Here is a 12,263-nt window from a genome sequence, read left to right as displayed (position 1 = left end):
TACCTCTGCCAGCTGTTCACTTGAGGCCAGATTAAACGTATTTTTATTATAACTCTGGGAGCCGTCTGCTGTCTGCCACCTTTAATTAACTACATCATCTATCCACAAAATGAGAAATCTGTTTTATTGATAGAGCATACCCGTTACCCCTGCTGGCAAGGCATGGTGCAATAAGGCCAATATATTAGTGTTTCAAACCATCATCACTGGAAGAAATTGAAGACAGAAAAAGTTATATCACAAAAACCTGCTGGATCAGAAGGAAAAAGAAAGTTCACCACCAAGCTGTTACAAAGGAAATCAAGATCAAGATCATCCCACGCCTACTACTGGACTGAAGACTCGTATGCTGCTATACTTGTTTATCATATGGAATGAGTTATTTATACTATTTTTCTCCTGTATTCAAGTATAATAACGTATTGTCATTTCTAAATATACATAGGTTTGTAGTGCAGCGCGCCAGCCGTGGATGTCGTGAGGGAGAGAGACCCGGCGGAAAAGAGAAATGCCAAAAGAAAAGTCCAGAGTAAGCTAAAGTGAAGAACATAGGAAAAGAAAACATAAAAGCAAAGCCAGTGGAAGCAAAGTGCACAGAAAAACGGAGCTCAGTGCTGGGTGAAGTATATAAGTGTGGTACGCAGTGAAGTAACCAAAAGTACCTACGTGGTGAAGTATTTAAGTGTAAAGAAGTGCCAAGGAGGACCTAAGAAGCGATATAAAGCGGAACCGATAAAAAAAGGGAGGCGAAGAAAAACAGAACAGGACACCAGGGAAGTGGAATTAATGACAGCACACTCCTTCAAAGATTAAGTAGCTCAGAACAGTCGTGCGGCCCCTCCAGGACAGGCGCTGCAATGGGTATATCGGGACTCCTACCCTTCCTGAAGAAAGCTTCGAGGAGGGCACACTTACAAGACTTTAAGGGGCAGACAGCAGCCATAGATGCCTACTGTTGGCTGCACAAGGGAGCGTTTTCTTGCGCTGACAAATTGGTAAAGGGAGAGCCCACTAACGGGTGAGTGTTGGGTAAAGGTTCCTATTCTGCACTCCTTCTACTTTTTGGACGTAAGGAGATAATTCTGATGGGAGATTTTAATCTTCCGACTTTGAAATGGGATGGGGATAATTTTAGGTCTTCTCCCACTGACTTGAGATTTCTTGACTGTTTCACTCTCTTAGGCCTGACTCAATGGATTAAGCAACCAATATTTTTAAGTTCTGGAAACATTCTTGATAGTGTCCTAACTAGCAAGGAAGATGGATTTGATAATGTGGAAGTGTTGCCTCCCTTTCCAAAATGTGGTCACTCACCTGTTTGCTTTAGCTATATTTTTTAGAATTTAGTGAAGAGACCCTATAATAAACCTAGATTGGAGTGGCACAAGGGTAATTTCCGGGCAATTAATGATAGGTTGGGAATCATTGATTGGGATTTATTATTTGCACATCTGTCAGTTGAGGAGATGTACGTTAAGTTTATTAAGACTATAACCAATGCTACATTAGAACATATACCATATAAAAGCTTTCCCATAATGAAGCCATCATGAAAAACTAAACCACCAACTGTTTTAAGATGTAATAGGGGAGCAGCTTGGAAATTATACAAGGAATTTAACACTCAGGTCTCAAACTGATTATGAAATTTCACTTATAAATAAAATGAAGTCTTGCCCCAAACTGTTCCATTCTTATATTCATAATAAGAAGGTGGGTCGCCCATTAATTGGGCCACTTCAGTCAGGAGATGGGTTCACAGTTAGCGATCCCAGTGGCATGGCGGAGTGTCTTGCAAACACTTTTAGCCATATATACACAGCCTCACCTCCAACCCTTCCTACAGCCCACCAGATGTCTGATACTGAGTTCTCTTTTATTCCACCATCTCTGGAAAGAGTTAAGTTGGCTGTCAACAATTTGGATAAAGACACTAGCATTGGTCCTGATGGTATTCATCCACTGGTTCTGAAATCTTGTCAAAATCATCTGGCTTACCCTATATACCTTATTTTTACGAAATTGTTAAATACTGGACAAGTGCCCTCAACATGGAAAAGTTATAACATAGTCCCTATATATAAGGAAGGTTTGCACTCAGACCCTTTGAATTACCGTCCTGTGAGTCTAACATCTGTATGCTGCAAGATGCTTGAAAGAATTATTGTGGCACCACTTAATCTTTACTTGGAAAATAATTTAATTTTGTCTGACTCCCAGTTTGGCTTTAGAGCAGGAAGGAGTCTCAAGGATCAATTACTCTTGACTTATGATGAAATTAGTCAAAGTGTTGATGCAGGAGGTACAGTTGACCTGATTTTACTTGATTTCTCAAAAGCCTTTGATACAGTTTGCCATTCCATTTTGATCACTAAGTTACATCATATGGGTATTTCTAGTAACATTAGTCTTGGATCCACAACTTTCTTACCGGGAGGAAAATGTCAGTTGTTGTTGATGGTTATTCTAATGCCTGCAAAAGTGCAATGAGTGGTGTTCCTCAAGGTTCAGTCCTGAGTCCCGTTCTTTTCTTATTTACATTAACCATCTGGCCTCATCACTTAGCTGTCAATATAAGATCTTTGCTGATGACTTAAAAATTTATATGAAGGTTCAGAGTAATAATATTTCCTCTACAATAAACTGTATTGCTACTTTCCAGCAAGATACTGATGTACTGAATGGAATGGCAAAATCATGGGGTCTTAACCTTCACCCAGACAAATGTGTGGCTCTAAGATTTGGCAGAGATCTCCCTCCTGCTTGCCTTTACTACCAGTACTTCGTTAGTGATATTCCTATCCCATTTACCACTCTGAGCAGAGATTTAGGGGTAATGATTGATACTAAACTGAAATTTCATGACCATATTCATTCTGTGGCTTCCAAAGTGAGTGGTGTGGCTTCCAGTTTATTGAAATCAACACTGCCGTTCGTGTGATTTTATGATGGCACTGTACACTTCTCATGTTTGTCCTCTACTTGAATTCAGCTCAGTTGTGTGGAACACTGGCTATATTGGGGACATTAAGGTACTGGAGTCAGTCCAGCGAAGGTGGACCAAAACCATAGATGACCTAGAGAACTTGTCCTATGCAGACAGGCTTTCTGCTCTTGATCTTTTTTCTGTTTGCAGGAGGTTATTGAGAGCTGATTTGATTGAGTGCTGGAAGATCATGCATAGTGTTGGCCCCTTTGACTTGACTAGACTATTCCAGCTTGCTCCAAGTGTGGGTACAAGAGGTCATGTCTTCAAGCTTGCTCATACTCATTGTTCCCTTTAGTGTCAGGGTCGTTTCTTCCCAGTTTGTGTTGTTGGCACCTGGAATTCTCTTCCCTCTGCAGTTGTTGAGCTGAGAGACCTTGGTGCTTTCAAAGCCGCTCTAAAAGATTTTCTTGGCCACAAGCTTTACGACTATCATCCCTGACCATATGAAACAAATTTCCAATGCACCTTCCAGCCTGTGTCTTATTGGATTATGTTCTGTTGTTTGATGAGCTTGGATAGGCTGGTGCATTGGTTGGTGAGACCTTTCGGTTCTTTGCCTGATGGTTTACTCTAGTATGGTTCATAGGGAAAGGTCATCCAGGTAAGTGTAGCTGCTGACTCTAGCACATCATATTTTGGCATAGGGGGTTCATTTCAGGTTGGGTTAGGTTGGATATAAGTAGGTTATGTCAGGTTAGGTTCTAGAGAGAGAGAGAGAGAGAGATTTGATTTAGTTTTGTTACATTTATTAAGTTTAATTGTTTATTTTACCTTTTATTTTGTACCACCTGCTTTTCTCCCATTCCAGTCATATACCCTGTGTGGCCTCCTACAATCATCCATCTTTTCTACCCTTACTTTCATATCTCCTCAGATGTATGTACACCAGTCAATGTCTCCCCAAAATGCCTTCACAGCTACATACCCACTTGTTTTTACAGGTATGTTGTTTACATGATGAAACAGATTAACCTCCTGCTGACTCATGGAATCAAGCCCATCATGGTGTTTGATGGTTGCCATCTTCCATCCAAGGCAGTCACAGAAACCAAAAGAAGAGAGTAAGGACAATCAACTTAATTTCATTAAGTTGCATATGTTTTTGTAGTTTACAAAGTTTCAAACTGGCAAAACTTTCTCATTATATAGTCATGTATTATAAACATATACACACAACAAATGTTCTTTTTTAGGATCATTTACCCTCCAAAATGTGTGTTTGCTGCCATATATGAATGGAAGTGCTGCCCAGGCTGGATATAGCATTTCAGCCATAGCTTGTTACACACTTTAGTTTCTAAATGAATGCATTCTTATGGCCTCCTTTCAGCAAAATTCCATTGACCCAAGGAGGTAAAATGCTCTTGCATCCCCCCCCCCCCCACACACACACACACACACACTAAAATGTGTGGCTTCAATTTGATTCTGATTGAGGCATCAGGCAAAAAGTTTTTGATTCATGTTTCCCCTACTCCTGTATCCCAGTGTGGCACATGGTGAGGCCAGTTTTCATTAGTTTTCCAGACTATTCACCTGTTTGATGCATTAAGATGCACTTTTAATTTATTATATTTCCTTCGTAGACAATTGTTTTTCTCAGTAAACTATTTCTGTGTAGTACATATATATATATATATATATATATATATATATATATATATATATATATATATATATATATATATATATATATATATATATATATATATATATATATATATATATATATATATATATATATATATATATATATATATATATATATATATATATATATATATATATATATATATATATATATATATATATATATATATATATATATATATATATATATATATATATATATATATATATATATATATATATATACATATATATATTAGTTCAGTGTTTTTAATTCTCTTAGAGTAGTAAATGGATCTCCCAGTGACATTTTCAAGTAGGATATAAGTGTTGTTTTTCAGCAAAGGAAGAACCTCAAGGGCAAAACAATATATGAAAAGCTTGCTATATCTCTGCTCCATAAAACAGAGGGTCCATAGTATCTATCTATCTATCAGTCTATATCTCCGATGCCTTGCTCCCTTGCGGGAACTTCCCTCCAGGGAGTGGCTGTGGCAGAATTGTCTCCATCCCTCCCTGTTCTGGCACTCCCTCTCAGCACATTCAATCCTTCTCCTTCCAACTCTCTCACTCCAATACTCACTCACTCTATTGATCTATTTTACAGGTGGTCTTCCTCTGACACTCCCTCCCTCAATCCTTCCCTCATACACTTTCTTCACGAATTAATTCTCTCCTATTCTTATCACGTGTCCAAACCATCTCAATGCACCACACTTCATCCACTCACCACTCCACACTCCACTCCTTTTGCTGTTGCACCCATACCAAACCACTCATACACACTTTCATTATTTTCTCCATCCCATCCTGACACACCACATGCACCTGTTATATAACTAATTTCCACTGCACATATTCTCGATTGCTGTGCTACATTCCATGTCCATGTCTCTGACGCATATGGCAGAGTTGGCATATGCTCACACTTCTTCTTTTCATAACTCTCTCCAATGCCCCCACCACCTGTCTGCCCTTCCATAGTATTCAGTTTCTTAACTATTACATTTATTGAGTTTAAGAAATAGTAAAAGGAATCTTTATGTAAATGTTTAGAGTTGTTGAGCAATGTTTTCTAAATTACAGGAATCGGGAAAGGAATCGCAAGCAAGCCAAGGAGTTACTAAGGCAAGGAAGGACTCGTGAGGCCCAGGAGCATTTCCAACGTTGTGTTGAAGTAACATCTGAAATGGCCCACGAGGTCATTCATGCTTGTCGGGAGAAGAACATTGATGTTATAGGTGACTGAATCAGTTCCTTTACATATTTAATCTCTCTCTTCCTCTCTATCTATCTATTTATCTATCTATATCTATATTTATCGATCTATCAATCTCTCTCTCTCTCTCTCTCTCTCTCTCTCTCTCTCTCTCTCTCTCTCTCTCTCTCTCTCTCTCTCTCTCTCTCTCTCTCTCTCTCTCTCTCTCTCACTATTCACAGATTTGCACATTCACACACTTCCCCAAAAATGTACAAATGTGGCCCCAAAGTAATTTTCACGGTGCAACTTCAAACATTCATTGTCTACCCATGAACGATTCAGCAATCCTAATGAAAGGACAATGTATGCATGCATATAACAGCATAAAATATCAAAAGCAGCATTATTCATCAGCTCTGTGTACTATAAACTGCACTGTAATCTTTACAAATGGCCAAATCACGTGCGGATGGACCATGAATGTTCGATGTGACACTGCAAAAATTCTTCTGCAGCTTCATTGACTAATTTTATTATAAACTATATAAATTTGTATAAATAAATATATAAATAACTATATAAATGAAAAGGATGTTTAGACTCTCAGAAAGTAGACCTTTTAGCAGATTGGGGGGGGGGTTCCCCCCTGGGTACAGCCCTGTTGTTACAACTCTACCAGTTTGTAGGACTACAGTTTACCATGCAAGCTTATCACTGGATCTAGCAGATGCCAGTTGGCTACCAAAAATGGTGCCCCATAACAACAGCCCCCTCACAATATTCCCTCAGTAGCTCCTATAGGTGACCGTTTACTGAAACTTTCACAGAGTGTATGTCAGTGAAATTTTCTCTTCACAGTTGCACCATATGAAGCTGATGCTCAACTGGCATACCTGAACCTGAGTGGTCTTGCTCAGCTGGTGATCACTGAGGACTCGGACCTGCTTGTGTTTGGATGTAAAGCAGTAAGCAATATGCTAGTTTTTAGCTACACATCATTGATTGTTTGTCATGTAAATTTAGCATGTTTATTTATACTGTTTTCCTCTTTGATTTCTCTTTTTCATGTCAAACAAGCATTTCACTTCCATACAGTAGTGTTTGGTTCAGGACTCCTTTCACTTCTCTTGTAGCACTCACCCTAATTTTCCTTTCATTAATGAATCTTTTCAAAGTACCAGCAACCTTATTTTTCCCTTCCACAACTCTATTCTTTACCTTGTCTAAACCTTTGCTTTATCTCTCTATCGATCATGGGCCCATTGTTAAAATTCATTCACCAGTTCAAAGATTTCTCCATACATGTCAATGATTAATAGCAGAGTAAGCAGCCAGACACTTGCCTGCCACTCCCAGGAAGATACATATGGGGGCAAGAGGGTGTTACAAGCTTATTCAAGATCCTTCTGTTTCCTCACAGTCCATTTCCTATATGTCTCACTTATTCCAAAGTAGTTTTGCATGCTCTCTAAAGACAGATCCTCTTACTATCCACTCCACTCTATATATATTTACATAAGGACGTAACCTACACCAACATAATCAGAAAAGTGTGTAGATTCAGTATCTATGCTTGAAATAAATGATGCAATGAAAAAAAAAAGAATACTAAGGAGTTGAAGGGAAATAAGTGCAAGAAAATGTTTATTCACTACTATATTTAGACCTCATTTTTGTATATTTGCTTTTACATAATTGTTACAAATTTGTGCTAGTGTGATGCAGAATTTTCTTAGAGAGATGGTGGTGGTCTCAGTTTCTCTTAATAATGAATGGTGGGGTCAGGAAACTGGGTAGGAGTGAGGTGTGTGAAGTCGTCAGATTTGGATGAGCTGGTCACACTCACGGCCACTGGCCCAGTTACCGAGGCACCACCTGCAGGGCTTTGGCGCACACTCTAGTATATGTAACTGTGATCGAGGTATAAAGCTTTTGACCTTTGGTGTATAGGACTCATGTGATTTTTAAGACACACCTCTGAGAAAAAAAATGTCGTACACTGAAAAATACGGTACAAGTAACTCGATTTACGCGTTTGGTTTACGTGTTTTTTAAATAACGTGGGGTCCAAAATCCAAATAAATGTTTAATTTACACGTTTTTTTCACATACACGATATTTTATGGATGTCTCACGCAACTGGACTCACACGGCACCGCGGCCACACAGCCAAGCTCAGTTCTTCCCACGCGCCACTTGAACAACAATACAGTACCCACGCTGCCACGCTACTCAACAGTAGGGATGGGCAGGTACCGGTACCAGTACTGGTACTAACGGTACCAACTATATGGTACGGTACCAGTACCAATACTAGCCAGTTGCTCATGGTGTCCCTCATTTCTTCCTCACACGAGTGAGGCAGAGACTGAGTGCCTGAGTGGATACCTCGGTGATGTGGTTATTCTCTCTCTCTCTCTCTCTCTCTCTCTCTCTCTCTCTCTCTCTCTCTCTCTCTCTCTCTCTCTCTCTCTCTCTCTCTCTCTCTCTCTCTCTCTCTCTCTCTCTCTCTCTCTCTCTCTCTCTCTCTCTCTCTCTCTCTCTCTCTCTCTCTCTCTCTCTCTCTCTCTCTCTCTCTCTCTCTCTCTCTCTCTCTCTCTCTCTCTCTCTCTCTCTCTCTCTCTCTCTCTCTCTCTCTCTCTCTCTCTCCACTGAATGAAGTGAATATTTATATTTATTTTTCGATAGAAACCTACCTCTTGTTTGATTTACATTGTTTTTGATTTACGCGACCTCTTCAAGGACACAATACTTGCATAAATCGAGAGTTACCTGTATATGCATCAAATTATTTTTATTTTTTATTTTTATTTAAACAAATTTAATAGAAAAAAGACCACAGCTTTTCTCACATGCTTATTATGTGCACTTTTCTCAGAAATTTCTACATGTGTTTTTCAGTAGTGTTGTTACCAGTTTGATATGCAGAATGGTATTAGAGAAAATCCTTAAAATTAAAATTACAAAAAAAATATATGGTCTGATAAGTCCCTTACAAGTCTACATGCTGTGAGGATGCTGGAGATGATAATGTAATGGTCAGCCTGCTGTAACAAGGTACAGAGGTTCCAGTTGATTCATTTTGGAATATTTATGTTTACCTTTTGACAATGAAATTTAACATACTAGGTACCTACCTCAGAGACTTTTTTGTCCACAAGTCTGTAAAGTTTCTTTATGCTTTTGTATGAAGACATTTTGGCATATTTATACAGTACATGTGCAAGAGGGCTGATAGGATGTTACTTATCATTCCAAGATATTTCCATGACATAATGTGTTCCTTTAAGAGTAGTGAGATCTTTTTTTTCCACCAAACAACTACATTTTCAAAATATTTCCAGACTCTATTCAAGATGGACAGTAATGGTGGCTGTGTTTTTGTGGACCAGGAGAAGCTTCATCTTGCTCTCAACATTCCTCGGGACAAGTTTTCTTTTGAGAAGTTTCGCAATATAACCATCCTCTCCGGCTGTGATTACCTTCCCTCCTTGCCTGGCATTGGCCTAGCAAAGTCATGCAAGTTTTTTAATGTGACAGCAAACACAGATATCTACAATGTAAGTTGAGAACAATTCTCTTCTCTCAAGTCCTATTACATAAGTATCAGCTCACTTTTTATTCTGTTGCCTCTAGAACCTGGAAATATGACATATTTGTATTAATTCACAGAAAAAGCAACATAAGACACTTCAAGAAATACTGACCAATTCGTCATCTCCCTGTAACCTACAAACTTTTCACTCTGATCCTAACAAACGAAATAAGCACAACAATAGATTTAAACCAGCCATAGGTGATTCTCAACAACTGACCACATCCACACTTAACCAAGTTGTTGAAAAAATCAGCTGAGTGTGAGAAAACATTACGCATAGCTTTCATAGATGATGAGAAAGCATTTAGCTTGGTTAAAACTTTAGCAGCATGCAGGCACCCAGGAGGCAGAGTGTAAATGAACCAAACATAAAGGTGTTAGGAGAAATATAGAGAGGCCATTAAACTCCACAACAAAATCAAGAAAATTGCAAGTAAGAGAGGCATTAGGTAAAATTGTATGGGTTTTGAAGGTCAGCATATATATATATATATATATATATATATATATATATATATATATATATATATATATATATATATATATATATATATATATATATATATATATATATATATATATATATATATATATATATATATATATATATATATATATATATATAGATAGATATATATCTATATATATAGATATATTATATATATTATATATATATATTATATATATTATATATTATATATATATATATATATATATATATATATATATATATATATATAATATATAATATATATATAATATATATATATATATATATATATATATATATATATATATATATATATATATATATATATATATATATATAAAGGTAAAGAAGTAGTGACTAGACAATTACTTACCCATGAAACCCACAAGAGATATAACCTAATCTTATTATTAGGTATAACCAAATTTTATGCAAATAATAGACTTCCAAGCACTTAAATACCATGCCACCATGCATAACTACTGTGCTACATGGCTGAAGTGTAGTGGCACTGTAAGGGACAAGTGACAATACATTTCAGATTTTTTTTCAGCATTTCAGTTTTTTCTCATTTTTTCTGGCAGACATTCTCCATGTATACTGTTGCAACAAAAACATTAATTAAATTATTGTAAAATTCCATTTTATGGAAGTTTAATAAGTCAAGTGAAAGAAAGTTATTTACCTCTGAATAATCACCAGGTGCTGTGCAGAGTTCCATCATACTTGAACATGCCAAACCTGGAAGTTACCCAAGAGTACCGGGAGAAGTTCATGCAGGCCATCAACACTTTCCTCTACCAGCTCGTATTCGATCCTGTCAGCCAAACACTCCGTCCCCTCAATCAGTATCCAGACAACATGGGGCCTGAGGACTTTCCATATGCTGGGAAATTTGTTGGCCATGAGAGAGCACTTCAGATAGCTCTTGGGAATGTCAATGTTCGGACAGGGGAAATTGTCGACACCTTTGATCCAAATACTTTCAAGGTAATTCTTTGCAAACTAATTACTAATACAGTTCTCTATTTCTACCCTGTAACATTCTGCTTAAACTAATTTGTCTTCAGTGAATATTTGAAAATATTCAATATTAAAAGTAGATATAATGATGGTTTTATGTCTTATAATTGTATATGTTGAAAAACAGGATGAAGGATACTTTTTCTCTTTACATTCTATCCTATTGTATATATATTTTTATTTATTATTATTATTATTAATTTTATTATAATCATTATTATTGCTCTGGACATGGATATTTAAAGTTATTATCTTTAATGCACTGAACATTACAAGGGTTGAGTAAGAGAGCCATTGACTGTGAGATACATGAGATTGAGATGTGGGACTGGATTCCCCGATCTTTTTTATTATCATTATTAGTATTAGTTTTTATTTATTTTTATTTTTTTTATTTTTTTAATGCAACATTTGTGAATGTGGGTTTTGAAATACCACACCCTGCTTCTGTGGGAAAAGGGACATTGATGACTAATGCTGTTATTTATCCTATAGCCATGGGGATTAGGGTTTCTTATTTGTGAGTATTCAAAAAATTCAGTGATTCTGGAACAAAGCTTTCCAGAATATCTTGGGTTGGGTTAAATTAAGGATATTTTAAAGGGAAAATTCATAATCTTTGGTTTACTACTGTGTAGTGTGCAATATGTACAGTTTGTAGCTCTGAAAACCTCACTCAGTAGTAGAACAGGGAGACCATCTCATTATCTGTATACCTCCCTTTAGATTTCATCTTTTCCTCTGGGTATGATATTCTCCATCAACTTTGTTGTTGTTGTTCCACCTATGGCGCCAGTGTGGTGTCATGAGACATCCCATCCTGAATACATACATGAATTTTGACTTGGCACCGTGTCCTTTGTCGACTGCTTGTCAGAATCTGTCCTACCCAAGCTTATTTATATTATTGTGAAAGCAAATGAGGATGTATGTGTGTATATAACTAGGATATCAACAATCACTCTTCTTCTTCTTGTGACCTGTTCCGCTTTGCATCGCTATTTAGGACCTCCTTGGTACTTTTTCCATTTGTTGGGTTTGGTTCCATAATGCGAAATTAAGGATGGGATGTCTTACCATACTGGATGACAGATGACACCACACCGGTAAGCTATCATGGTAGGACCTGCTTGTTATGGTGCAGGCAAGTGTTTATAGAGGCACCATCTTGTTTGGCTTATGCAACTTCTTATCGTCTTTAGAGACTGGGGCACCAGTGTATGTAAACAAAGGAGACAACTTCTTGCCTTTTATGAAAGTTTTGTTCATGCTGCCAGTTGGATATCTAAACTCTGCTGTGACACATAAAACAAAAACTCTTAAAAAGTAATCA

The 12,263-nt window shown here is 37.3% G+C and overlaps 1 protein-coding gene across 1 annotated transcript in view; it reads left to right on the top strand.

The window, feature by feature from the left end:
• The first annotated feature begins 4 nt into the window (after positions 1 to 4).
• Positions 5 to 12,263, top strand: part of LOC127001638 (exonuclease 1-like) — a 30,835-nt gene continuing 18,576 nt past the window's right edge. Inside the window, exons 1-7 of the mRNA XM_050866540.1 lie at positions 5 to 344; positions 446 to 1,018; positions 3,931 to 4,050; positions 5,705 to 5,859; positions 6,678 to 6,784; positions 9,164 to 9,379; positions 10,610 to 10,897. Of these exons, the coding sequence (XP_050722497.1) occupies positions 858 to 1,018; positions 3,931 to 4,050; positions 5,705 to 5,859; positions 6,678 to 6,784; positions 9,164 to 9,379; positions 10,610 to 10,897 (1,047 nt within the window). The 5' untranslated portion in view covers positions 5 to 344; positions 446 to 857. The remainder of the gene's footprint in view (positions 345 to 445; positions 1,019 to 3,930; positions 4,051 to 5,704; positions 5,860 to 6,677; positions 6,785 to 9,163; positions 9,380 to 10,609; positions 10,898 to 12,263) is intronic.

Source organism: Eriocheir sinensis, chromosome 21, assembly GCF_024679095.1.
Source record: "Eriocheir sinensis breed Jianghai 21 chromosome 21, ASM2467909v1, whole genome shotgun sequence".
Lineage (NCBI taxonomy): Eukaryota > Metazoa > Arthropoda > Malacostraca > Decapoda > Varunidae > Eriocheir > Eriocheir sinensis.
The sequence above is the reverse complement of the archived record's forward strand: the minus strand, read 5'-3'. Positions and strand labels throughout refer to the sequence as shown.